The sequence below is a fragment of the Bos mutus genome, chromosome 18 (assembly GCF_027580195.1).
Source record: "Bos mutus isolate GX-2022 chromosome 18, NWIPB_WYAK_1.1, whole genome shotgun sequence".
Taxonomy (NCBI): domain Eukaryota; kingdom Metazoa; phylum Chordata; class Mammalia; order Artiodactyla; family Bovidae; genus Bos; species Bos mutus.
In genome coordinates, this window is record NC_091634.1 from 37,079,806 (window position 1) to 37,093,136 (window position 13,331).

The window sequence follows — 13,331 nt, forward strand, 5'->3', positions numbered from 1 at the left end:
CCCTGGTCTGCCAGCTTCCACCGTCATATACCAGAGTCCCACATATATCTTCTCCTGCTTCCAGGCTCTCCTTTCCATTCCTTTGGTCAATTTGTTTATCCCAGTGACAAATTTCCAAACATGTGGGGATTTTTAAATTATATTTTTGGTATTACTAGCTCCACTTCATCGAGTTCAAAGAATGTGGTCTAATAGCAATTCTTTGCAATTTTTTTTTTTGAAGCTTGCTTTCTAATCTAGTCTACTGTCAGTTTTAAAAAATAGCCCTTAAGTGCTTAAGGAGAATCTGATTATGGGAGACAAAATTCAATTAATATCCATTACATCAAATCTGTCTCTTATGTCGTTTAGATCTTCTGTATCTTGGCTAGCTTATTCAGCTTTGCCATCCTTAATTAAGAGAAGCATCTGAGGGACTTCCCTGATGGTCCAGTGGCTAAGACTCCGTGTTCCCAATGCCGGGGATCCCAGTTCAATCCCTGGTTAGGTAATTAGATCCCATGTGCTCCAACTAAGACCCAGCAAAGCCAAATAAAATAATATATATATTTTTTTTAATGAGAGAGAGAAGCATTTGAAACATCCCATGTTGCTAGAGGATTTGTCAGCTTCTCCCTAGTCTATCAATTTTTAAAAATCAGATTGGTCGAAGTAAACTTGCAGATGATAAAATTCACTTTTTAAATGATATGGATATCCACAACTACTGTCGCGAGGGAAGGGCAAAGGCTGCGGAGCCAAGAGAAGGCCCCATCCTAGCTTTTGAGGTAGGAGATAGATGGGGCCCCTGGGCTGGACAGCTGGTGTTTGTCAAGTGGAGTAAAACTGAAGCTTTGTTCTCACCCAGACACTCCAAGGACAAAACTAGTTGCGAAAGCTGAGCTCTGCTAAAGTAAAGAGATAAGGTGCCTGCTCCTGAGGTCAGAAAAACTTTTCCTGTCTGCACACGTGCGTGTGTGTAATGTCCAGGAAGGACACTGGGGAGCAGGAAGGAGCAGGAAGACTCCCTGGGGGTCAAAAAGGGAGGGGCACCCTCCATAATAAGCATGGAATGCACCCACAGGCCTCTGCTGTAGGGTCCAGCTTAGCAAGCAGTTGCACACGCATCTTGGGGAGGGTGCTAGGACCAGTCAGGTATAAAGAAAAAAATGAAAGAGCGGGCCTAATGTAAACAAAGACCCGGAAGGACTGTCCTATAGGAGTGATCTGAATCGCCTCTTTACCACGCCCCTCATTCAGGACACAAGCACTCCTCTCCAGGTGTGTGTCTCTGCCTTGCTTCCGTCTTAAACAAACAAACTGCTTCTGTGTGCACTCCCACACCTTATGCTGTGTCTCTATTAATAACCTTTGTACCTGTTTTTACAGTTTTTGTCTTCTTGAAACATTCTTGCTTTCAAATGGGAGGAAAGAGCCAGGGTCACTTTGCATCTCACCTCCACCCCTGGGGACTAGGATTCCTGGTTTTCATCCAGGGTTACCCAGGTTCGATTCCTGGGCAGGGAACTAAGATCTCTCTTCAGGACCACTCACTGCTATCTCTCCAAAATCAGCCTTACCGGTCAAGGGCAGCTTCCTGGTCCAGACAGAGAAATCAGGAGAGGCAGCCAGACTGAGATCATTAGGGTGTGTTGTCATCTTTCTGCAAATGAAAGATCTGAGGGACAGTGTTCTAGGAAGCTTGTACAAGGCCTGGAGGTGAGGAAGGACCTGCTCAGAGAACGTGAAGTAGTTGAGTATGGCAGGAACAAGGAGGACAAGGAAGGAATGACAGGTAGGAGCCCCAGGGCCTTTCAAACCCCAATGGGAAGTTTGACTATGAGGAAGGGGGAGAGTATGGAAGGGTGTCAGCAGAGAAAAACATGTCAGCTTGCAAGATGAAAAAATTCCCTCTGGCTTCTGAATAAAGCTCAGACTGGGAGTGGGAAGCCAGGGAGGGCTGTGGAGAGGAGGATGGAGGCCGGGTCTGGACCACGGTTGATGGGAGGGGTGCCAGAAGGCAGAGCCCTTGAGCATCCTGGTGGCAGCCTTGACTGGCAAGTGGAGCCCGGGAAGAGAAGCCCTGAGTGGAGCTCAGGACTCACCCAGGGGGCAGAGGGTTCCCCAGTTGGCACACGGTGGATAGATGTGAAGGGTAAAGACTGCACACCCCAGACCCCCGAGCCAGTGCTCCTTCCTAAGCAACATAAACTAAGCCTGTGCGCCACCACTGCTGAGCCCCCGTGCTACAACTACTGAAGCCCAAGAGCTCTAGAGTCTGTGCTCCGCAGCAAGTCACCACAGCGAGAAGCGCGTGCACAACTAGTACTAGTGCTCCACAACTAGTGTGCACATAGCGGAGACCCAAAACAGCCAAAAATTATATTTAAAAAAAAAGCATGTTGCCAGGCTTAGCAAAAGAACTAAAGAAAAAATAAGCAGATGGAGATCTACAGGGTGAAATTTGAATTTCAGATAAACAGTGAACTTTTTTTGTATCTGTCCCCCAGATCGAGCATCTTGTGCTTTATTGGACAACCCTCATTCAATACTCCTCCCCCCATACACACACTATGCCTTAAAAAAAAAAAAAAAAAACAGCAAAGCAACACAGAAACTGCTAGTCTGTGGCCTTTCTGGCATCGACTTGTCATCCCTCACCAGGTGCCTCCTTGGAGTCTCTGGCCCTGAGCAGCGGCCCTGCCCAGACACAACCCACACCATCTTCCTGCTAAGTCTGAAAGCCCCTGAAAGCTGCACCCGATGTGGAGTCCGGGCAAGGCCAGGACCTTGCTGGGAGTGAGAGGAGGACATAGAGGCCCGGCAAGGGCTCCCTCATCCCTGCCCCAACACCCAGCTGGGGCATTTCCAGAAAGTGGTCCCTGCCCAGAGCATGAACCCCAACTGGGCTCAGGGCCACATGCCTGGGGCTGTTTCCTAGAATTACTAGCCCCATTCCGTGTCACTGTGGCCACATCTTCCATTGGCAGCCCAGGCTTGGTAGGATCTAACAGGCCAGGTCCGGGCTGGGGTGGGGAGTGGGGAGGGAGCTCCCAGGCAAGGCCCTGCTTTACTGGGCTGCAGAGTCAGCCTGGGACACCCCTCCCTGGAGCTGCTGAAGAGAGGAGATGGAGATTCCCATGATCCTCGGGATCCTCATTGGAATGGGGACCCATCCCAAGGCCTGGGGAGCCTGGTACAAGCCAGAGATGGCCAAACCAGAGGAGCTCGGATAGGGGCTCACATCACCCTGATAGAGGCAGGGGGACACTCTGCCTGGAGTCAAAGTGGGAGAGAGACCTTCTCTGTGGGAAAATTGGAGCGATTTCATGGGAGACACGATAACTGAGCCCCTGAGAATTTCACTAGATCAGAGAATTGGGGAACGGAGGGGTAGGGTGATCAGTGGCAATGGCCTGGAGGCTGTGCCACGTGGAGAAGCTTCCTAAAATGACCAAAGGCCAGCAAGGCTGGGTAGAGGCAGCTCTGGGGAAAGTGGCAAAGCCAAGGGACACAAGACGTGCCCAGAGAGGAGCTGGACCTGCGAGGACGAGCAGACCTGGACCTTAGATGGATCAGCCCCTGAGACTCAGGCGGCACTGCTAACAGTAATAACAGCATATGAATGACAGCGGTGACCATTCACTGAGCACTTACTTACCCTCTGCTAAGTCTTTACAACCAGTCCATTCTAAAGGAGATCAGTCCTGGGTGTTCACTGGAAGGACTGATGCTAAAGCTGAAACTCCAGTACTTTGGCCACCTCATGCGAAGAGTTGACTCATTGGAAAAGACTCTGATGCTGGGAGGGATTGGGGGCAGGAGGAGAAGGGGACAACAGAGGATGAGATGGCTGGATGGCATCACTGACTCGATGGACATGAGTTTGAGTGAACTCCAGGAGTTGGTGATGGACAGGGAGGCCTGGTGTGCTGCGATTCATGGGGTCACAAAGAGTCGGACAGGACTGAGCGACTGAACTGAACTGAAGCCTCTTTATATGGGTTATTTTATTTAACCTTCTAAATAGGTATTACTATTACCCCTGTCTTACAGATGGGAAAACTCAGGCACAGACAGGTGGAATGGTTTGTCCATGGTCACACAGCTGACAAGTGGCAGGGCTGGCATTTGATCCCAGGCCATCTAGCTCCGGAATTGAACCATTCACCACTGAATGAAAGGCTATCTGTGTAAGAAATGAACAGAGGGCAGAGGGTCCCCCTGGGAGAAAAGGGATCTGGCTCCAGTTCCCGCCCTGTGATGTTCAAAGTCACCAAAATCTGTCTGATGGCCCGGAGCCAGTCGCTGAGAACCTGTCCCAGCCCACTGCTCGAGTGCCAGATATGCCCAGAGAACTAGACACCAAGAGCCAGAGTGGGCAGCTGTGTTGGGAAAGAGAAATGGCTATGTAAGCAGGACTGGCATTCCTCCTGCTGGTCACTCAGCACGCACAGTCCTGGAGGCAGGGCCTCTCCATCTGGTGTGTCATCTCCACAGACAGGTGACCACAGCATCTACCCTACGACTTCTGATGTGGACCAACATCGCCCCCTGGTGGAAAGTCTGGGAAATGCGCTGGCTTCCCGAGTGGTCTCCTACTCCGTCTATCAGGACAGGTCAAGGGCAATGGTGATTCTCTACAACAGTGACAGCTAACATAGCAAGTAAGAAGAAAACAAGAATGTGCAGCATGACAAAAGACTTGCATAATTTATACCAATTTATAACACTGTAGGCGCCTCCCAGCTCCAAGAGTATATACCAACAAATGTGAGATTTAGAACACACATCCTCACACCTACCAGGGGGAATTCAAACCTGCCCAGTCATCAAAATGCCTGGCCACTGGAGCTCAGATGGAGGGCAACGAGGCACTCCCTTCCCACCTCCAGGAAGTCCTATGGCCCCAGTCACTAGTCTAAATGGCCTATAGGGGCCTGGGGAGCACTGGAGGAGGAGCCTTTGGGAAGGACAGGATTTTCTGATCTTCGGGAAAGGTGGGCTTGGAGTTAGTCCACATAATCTGGGAGCAAAAGGAAAAGAAACTTCGGACACAGGCTGATGAGGTCTCAAACACGAGGTGGGTCTCTAAGCACTGGACTTGGGACTCCCAGCCTGGGATGACCCTCTCCTCAAGGAAGGAAGCAGGGCCCAGCAGGCCTGTCCAGGACAGGCTGGTCAAGACTGCCCTAGGCCAGCTGCCCCACCCCACTATGACCTCTTCCTCCCTGGTCTCATTTAATCTTCAGAGAACTCTGGGACAGGGCAAGACCAGAGCCATCTGTCCCCAGGTCACAGATGTGGAAACTGAGGGTCAGTGAGAAATGACAGGTCCAAGGTCAGACAGTGAGACTCAGAGCCAGGCACTGAAACATGACCTTTTGACTCCGCAACCAGTGCTCTGGTCACAGGCCTGGCCAGCTGGGCCGAGGCACCAGGGGCGAGTTGGCTGCCCCCAGGTGGGGTTGACTTGCCTCGGAGCAGAATGCCAGAGGAGGTAGAGCAACATCCTGCCCCCTGGGCCTGGGGAAGCCATGGAGGTAGAAAAGGCCCCCAAGAGGCAACAGTGGCCTCTGTCCTCCAGCAACTGGGCTGCCATCTTCTCTTCTGCAGGCAGCCAGAGAGGCTGGGAGCTCCGGGCCAGAAAGTCCAGATAGTCCAGCCTACTGCACCATCTGGGAGGTGAACACCTCCATCTCCGCCTCGGCCTCTGCCTCTGAGCGGCACCTCTGAGAGCAGAACCACAGGAAGAGGAAGAAACCTGCAAGCAAAAGACTGGTCAGTGGGAGCACCACGGAGCACGTGGGGCCTCCCTCCAAATCCAGGCACATTCTTGGTCGGGGCGAGCCGGGCCTCCCTGAGGCCCAGGAGTAATTCTCAGAAGCCCTCACTGTAGGAAGTCAAAAGGGATGGAGCGTAGGAGCGGAGGACCAGCCTCTGCAAGCCTATAGGTTGCCTTTGTGCAAACTACAAGGTGGTGCCCCCTTCCTGTGGGCTGGTGTAGCCCCAAACCAGCCTGTTTGGGGCCAGATTTCAGCCCCTGACCTGGAGCCCTTCAGCAGTAGACCAGTACCTGCTGTCCACCACCCAGCCCCCAGGGGTTTCCTCCACGCTGTCCACAGGCCCTACCGTAGAGCGAGTTGAAGATGGTGAAGAGGAAGAGCTGGGGCAGCAGGAAGACACTGAAGGAGAAGAAGGCCAAGGCCCAGGTGGTGCCCAGCAGCACGGTGAGGCCCAGCACGGTGACGGTGTCCCGGCAGGCCTGGGTGCCCGGCGCCTTCTCCTGTGCCCGCAGTTTGTTCAGGACCCTCAGCGCCCAGGCCAGCACCACCAGGTTGAAAAGGGACGTGAGGCCACCATAGCCCATGACCAGGACACTGTGCACCCAGGAGCTCTGCACCCAGCATCTGCAGGGGATGGGTAAGTGCCGGGGTGGGTATGGCTTCCAAGGCCCGAGGCGGGGAAGCCACCGTCTCCTAGGCCTCTGGACTGTCTCCTGAATCCTGTCCCCATCATTTCTTGCCTGACCGCACACATGGAAAAATCCAGAACCTGGCTTTCCAGCCAGGCCACAGGGCGTGGGGGTGGGTAAAAAATGGGTGAACTGGGTCAAAGGTACAAACTTCCAGTTATAAAATAAGTAAGTCTTGGGGATCTAAGTACAGTATGATGACTATCGTTAATACTACTGCATTGCAAGGGAATTCCCTGGCAGTCCAGCCATTAAGGGTCTTTCTTGGAAAAGACCCTGATGCTGGGAAAGATTGAGGGCAGAAGGAGAAGGGGATGACAGAGGATGAGATGGTTGGATGGCATCACTGACTCAATGGACATGAGTCTGAGCAAACTCCCAGAGATAGTGAAGGACACGGAAGCCTGGTGTGCCACAGTCCATGGGGTTGCAAAGAGCTGGACACGACTGGGCAACTGGACAACAACCACCACCAGCGGTTAAGACTCCATGCCTCCACTTCAGGGGGCACAGGTTCAATCCCTGGTCCGTGAACTAAGATCCCACATGCTGTGAAGTGTGGCCAAAAAGTTCAAAATAAAATAAAAATAAATAATAATACTGCATTGCATATTTGAAAGTTGCTAAGAGTAGAGTTCTTACCGCAGAAAAATAAATTCTATAACTACATATGGTGACGGATGTTAACTACACATATTGCAATGGTCATTTTGCAATATATATATAAATATCAAATCATTATGCTGTGTACCTGTAATTAATATAGTGTTATATGTCAAGTGTTATAGGGCTTCCCTGATAGCTCAGTTGGTAAAGAATCTGCCTGCAATGCAGGAGACCCCTATTTAATTCCTGGGTTAGGAAGATCCAGTGGAGAAGGGATAGGCTACCCACTCCAGTATTCTTGGGCTTCCCTTGTGGTTCAGCTCGTAAGGAATCCACCTGCAATGCGGGAGACCTGGGTTTGATCCCTGGGTTGGGAAGATCCCCTGGAGAAGGGAAAGACTACCCACTCCAGTATTCTGGCCTGGAGAATTCCATGGACTTTATAGTCCATGGTTGTAGCAGAGTCGGACACTACTGAGTGACTTTCACTTTCACTATATGTCAATCATACTTCAACTTAAAAAATAAAACATGTAAAAAAATTGTAAAGAATACATACATATGTAGTAAGGGTTTTTTAAATGCAAGTGAATGAAAGTTGCAAAATCCAGGGTGAGAGGAGAGGGGGAGAGGTGAGGAAGATTCAGGAGAAGCCAGTTCTTAGTTGGGGGGCTCACTAACACCTCTGCACTGACCCACTTCCTGTCCTATGGAAGCGTCCCTTCAGTTATTTTGCCCATGTCAGCAAATTATATAATAAAACACAGATTCAGAGTCCTAAGTCACAGTTCCTCAGAAAAACCACCCGACCCTCACAGTGAGAGGAATTAACTTCACCTCAGCCTCACTCTCAAAAGTCCTCTCCAACACCACAGTTCAAAAGCATCAATTCTTTGGCACTCAGCCTTCTTTTTTTTGAACTGTGGTGTTAGAGAAGACTCTTGAGAGTCCCTTGGACTGCAAGGAGATCCAAACAGCCCATCCTAAAGGAAATCAGTCCTGAATATTCATTGAAAGGACTGATGCTGAAGCTCCAATACTTTGGCCACCTGATGTGAAGAACTGACTCATTGGAAAACACCCCGATGCTGGGAAAAAATGAAGGCAGGAGAAGGGACGATAGAGGATGAGATGGCTGGATGGCTTCATCGACACGATGGACATGAGTTTGAGTAAACTCCGGGAATTGGTGATGGACAGGGAGGCCTGGCGTGCTGCAGTCCCTGGGGCTGCAAAGAGTTGGGCACGATTGAGCGACTGAACTGAATTGAAAAGCCCCACACTGTGCCCAGAACCCTCACTTCCCGGAGGCTGGGGTGGGCAGAGGTTGGGGAGTCAGCCTGCCTGTGACCAAGTCCCGCCTCTGCCTGCCCCCACTGGGTCTCCCTGGGCAGGGCTCCTCAGCTGCCTGTGCCTCAGTTTCCCCGACAGTAAACAAGGGCTGACAACAGCACCTGCTCCCGCTGTGAGGATCAGTCAGCCCTGAGCAGGCCTGAGCTGATCTCAGTCAGGAGGGGAAAAGGCCACATGGCCATCTGCTGGTGATGGGTCTACAGGGGGTTATTAAGCTGTTCCTTCTATGTCGCCTGTTAGAAACATTTCATCACAAGGAAAAGATTAATGTCCTAGGGCACTGGAAGGAGGGGCAGAGTCTGTCCTTCAGAGCCCCCAAAAGACCCCCCTCTCCCCCACACACATACGCGGTGCCCGGTCCCTGGGTTGTTCCCGGCCCCCACAACATTCTCTTCTCCAACCAGGAGGGTTTGAGGGCTGGCGGTGCCATCCTACGCACGGGTCGGGGGTGGGGAGGAGCCAAGAGAGTGAGCGAAGCAAGGTGATGAGGAGAAAGGAGAATCGGGTACAAGCTGAGCTCCACCACAGAGCCTGAGAACCGGAGCCGGTCTGGCCGACAGCTGCCAGGAGGCAGGTGCTTCCTAAAGTTAGCTGGCGGCGGTGTAATAACTCATCCAGCTGGAGACCTTGAGGAACCAGCCGAAGGGGCGAGGCAAAGCCCCCTGGAAACCATGCCCTCTGGAAGCCGCAGCCCCGTCCAGCCCCGCAGCCAGTGCCCCGCCCATAGGACGCCCCATCTAGAGCCCCAGGACCTAGTGACCCTGCTGCCAGAGCCAGGGCGTCTGCCGCAGCCTTGAGCAAACTCACATGGACGTGATCTTGAAGCCCGTGCTGTTTCCGTGGCTATCGGAGAGTTGGATCTTGTAGGGTCCGTAAACTGAGCTCTTGACAGCAAGAAGGAACAGCACTAGGAAGGCCGGGACCCCTGAGGAGTGGAACAGAGGCTTAGTGTCTTGTCAGGAGATTCCAGAAATGAGCTGCTATAACAGTTCTACTTGGCAAGTAGTGGGGAAGGAAAGAGACTACTCTGAGCCCCCAGCCACTGTCAGTGTGGTCCAGACTCAGAGGAATTAGCCCGCCTAGTGGCCTTAGAGAAGGTGATCTTCCCAGGTAGTGCAGTGGTAAAGAATCTGTCTGCCAATGCAGGCGACGTGGGTTCGATCCCCGGGTCGGGAAGATCCCCTGGATAAGGAAATGGCAACCCACTCTAGTATCCTTGCCTGGGAAATCCCATGGACAGAGAAGCCTGGTGGGCTATAGTATATGGAGTCGCAAAAGAGTCGGACACAACTGAGTGCCCATGCTCACATACACGCTTAGAGAAGGCTGATATGAGTGAGGGCTCTCCAGTGGGATTATAGCTGTAGCAGTAGTGGTCCTGCTGGGAGGGTGTGGCTGGGAGGTAATTGGAGAGAGGATTTGGGAACTGGTGGAGAAGGCAATGGCAACCCACTCCAGTACTCCTGCCTGGAAAATCCCATGGACAGAGGAGCCTGGTAGGCTGCAGTTCATGGAGTCACGAAGTGTCGGACATGACTGAGCGACTTCACTTTCACTTTTCACTTTTATGCATTGGAGAAGGAAATGGCAACCCACTCCAGTGTTCTTGCCTGGCGAATCCCAGGGACAGGGGAGCCTGGTGGGCTGCCATCTATGGGGTTGCACAGAGTCGGACACGACTGAATCAACTTAGCAGCAGCAGCAGAGGAAACAATAGAGAGGCTAGGGATGCTGATGACGGTGGTACCAGAGGTGGTGGTGAACACAAGGATGAGGACGGTGGTGGTGATGGAGGCGACCGTGGAGGTGATTGATGATGGTACTGGAGATGGTAATGAGAGTCCTTCTGGAGGTGGAAGTGGTGATAAGAATAGTCATGTAGGAAGTGGTGGTGGGTGTTGGCAGGGATGGTGACCATGGTCATGGCAATGGAGGAGAAAGAAAAGGACAGAGGGGACAGACACCCAAGACCTGCGGGAAGCCTCAGGAAGCAAGAGGGCAGGGAGACCGTGCTTACCCCAGCCCACGGCACAGAGCTTGAGCACGTATCGGCGGATGTAGACGTTGTAGACGCGCCCGAGTAGGAGGTAGAGGTTGAAGCCTTCAATGGCCATCCAGGTGAGGCAGCTGAGCAGCGCGAAGTGCAGGGTGGCGGCCAGCACCACGCATGCTGCCCCGGGCACTGGGGGCGTGGCCAGCACAGGGCTCAGCAGGAAGGTGATGTTGAGGAGCAGCACGGAGGCATGCAGGTTCATGTGGATGCGGGTTACGGAGTCACTCTGCTTCCTGCGGGTGGGAGCATGGCCTTCCGCGACCTGGATGTCACCAGGCAGCGCCGCCCCCTGGGCTCGAAGACACATAATGACCGGGACACGGGTCAAGAGGCTCGGGCAGGGACCCAACAGCAGCCACACACAATGAGGCTGGTCTCCTGCCTCCACTACAGCCCCACGCGCCTTCTGCCTTCCGGGAAAGCCCACCTGACTCTCGCGGGGCCAAGTAGAAAAGAAGGAGGCATTCTGGGCAGCAGAGGGCAGGAGGCCCTGCATGAGGGCAGGGGAATACCTGGCCTGGAGGTGCAGCAAGACAGTGAGCAGCGAGGCCACGATGGAGATGCTGCAACCCACCAGGGAGATGTAGGTGAGAGGCGCCAGCAATTCTGCAGGGACAGGGGCCTGGGAGAGTTGCTGTGGGAGAAAAGGCAGGGGCGGAAGCATGGAAATGCCCTCCCCTGCCTGAATCAAAGACCTGCCAAGATTTCAGCTCCAAGCCCCCGTCCCCTACAATCCCATCCGCGATCCTGACTTGAAAACAGCTGTGGCAGACACAGTGGCTTTTCTGTCTCTCAACTCCCATCTCTCCTTCCTCCCTACCTTCACTCTCTTAGGCACTGGGGTAGACCCTCCCCTGCTCCTGCTATGTGCAGTCAGGCACACCAGGCCTGGCCTATCAGAGCCCTCCCTCCTTCTTCCCACAGTGATTGGTTAAGGGATGGACATGTGACACACTCTGGGGCTATGGGACTCAGTCCCAAGATTTTGGCTGGCAGAATTGGTAAGAAACCTGAACCCTAGTAGGACCTACAACAGGAAACTCTAGCAGCCATATTATTATTCCGTGGGGAGAGCCTATCTGAGAACTAAGCTAGCACAAAGCAAGCACATTGGAGAGACTGAGATAGAGTCCTGTCTTGGTAATATTGAGTCCCTGGATCAAGCCATGCCTGAAGCCTAACCCAACCTTTTAGGGAACATCAACTCATAAGTTTCTTTTTTTTTTTTTTACCCCCCTTTAAATCCCTTTGAGTTGGATTTCTGTCCCTTGCACCAACTTTTACCTTTCTGCTCTGTCCTAGATGTGGGGCCCTCTGCAGCTCTGACCACCCTCATCCAGACTGGATGCACACATACCATAAGAACAGCAAAGTAGGTGAGGTGGTTGCAGCGGCAGAGCACCTGGGAAGGTGTGGGCTGCTCTGTGTGACAGCCCTCAGGGCTCCAGGCCCCCCAGTGGTGCTTGCTGGCTCTCTCCTTCCAGAAGACACAGGTCACTGTGTAGCCTTCCTAAGGGGAAATGCTGGAGTTGGGTGCATCCAAGGGGTGGAGGGGAAGGCCATGGATCAGGGTCTGGAAATTGTGGGAGCCAAACGTGACTTAGCTGCACCCTTGTCAACATTTTACCAGGCACCAGCTGTGCTTTGGCATCAGACAGACCCAGATTCCAGCCCCACCTCCATCCTGGACTCTGAGAGAGACCTGGGAAAGTCACAGAGGTTCTCTGAGCCTCAGTTTATTCATCTGCAAAATGGGATCATTTATACTCAAGATACGGGCTTCCCGGGTGGTGTTAGTGGCTAATGCAGGAGACATAAAAGATGCAGTTTCAATCCCTGGGTCAGGAAGATCCCCTAGAGGTGGGCATGGCAACCCACTCCAGTATTCTTGCCTGGAAAATCCCATGGACAGAGGAACCTGGCAGGCTACAGTCCATAGAGTCGCAAAGAGTCGGACATGACTGAAGCAACTTAGCACGCATGCTCAAGTCACACGGAAGGTGGAGTCATCAAAGACAATGAGGATCTTGAGTACCCAGCTCTGGCCAATACAGCAGGTGCTCTATGATCAACTCTCCCACTTCCCCTCCTACCCATGGGGAACAATGATGATCCAGACCCGTCCCAGTGAGGGAGAGAGTCATTTACAGACAACCCTGATGCCAAGCCATGTGGTTGCAGAGGTAAGGGAAATGAAACAGGCACGCCTTGGAAAGCCACAGAGGGAGGGGTGGAGGAGTCCAGAGAAGGGAAGGGACAACTAGGGGACTGAGGCCTTAAGGACACATCAGATTTTCTCTAAGTGGAGCAAGGACATACCAGATGGTGGGAACTGCAGGGGCAAAAGCTCAGAAGAATGAAATGAAATGATGATGGAGAAATTGGGAGTGCAGAGCAGTTCTGATGAGATTGAGTGAAGATAGGGCCAGAGTGTAGAAGCTCTGGGCTTTGCAGGAATGCCATCAGGGCTTGTGTCCACCCAGCAGCCCTTCTTCCTTCTTTTGGCATCAACATCTGTACTTTCCTTGAGGACCCACCCCTCTCCCAATGACAGGTCATATGAGTCCAGCCCAGTCCCTGGGCCATGTGACCGCAGCCTGGCCAGTCCACATGTTCCATCCTCCTGGGAACAGTGATGGTTCAAGGATGGACACATGATCCAACTGGACCTTTAGGATCTGTTATGGGATCCTGATTTGCACTGGCAAGAAAGAGCCCCCTGAGAAGAGGGGAAGGAGGTCCAGCACTTCAGCTGCCATCTTGCCACAGAATGGAAAGCCAAGGCAGGAAACCACTGCTGAGAAATGGAAACTGAGCCATTATGGCAGCGTATCAGCTCCTGGATCCAGCTGTACCTGAAGCTGT

The 13,331-nt window shown here is 52.6% G+C and overlaps 1 protein-coding gene across 2 annotated transcripts in view; it reads right to left on the bottom strand.

The window, feature by feature from the left end:
- Nucleotides 1-2,644: 2,644 nt before the first annotated feature.
- The window catches only part of ADGRG5 (adhesion G protein-coupled receptor G5), a 28,092-nt gene continuing 17,405 nt past the window's right edge, over nt 2,645-13,331 (bottom strand). Inside the window, exons 7-12 of one of the 2 annotated variants that reach the window (XM_005899887.3) lie at nt 11,824-11,976; nt 10,979-11,100; nt 10,431-10,699; nt 9,221-9,338; nt 6,112-6,389; nt 2,645-5,743 (exon numbers count right to left, since the gene is read on the bottom strand). In XM_005899887.3, the coding sequence (XP_005899949.2) occupies nt 5,646-5,743; nt 6,112-6,389; nt 9,221-9,338; nt 10,431-10,699; nt 10,979-11,100; nt 11,824-11,976 (1,038 nt within the window). In that variant the 3' untranslated portion in view covers nt 2,645-5,645. Of the gene's footprint in view, nt 5,744-6,111; nt 8,290-9,220; nt 9,339-10,430; nt 10,700-10,978; nt 11,101-11,823; nt 11,977-13,331 lie in introns of those variants that run through there. The other variant, XM_070388369.1, reaches the window with a different exon arrangement.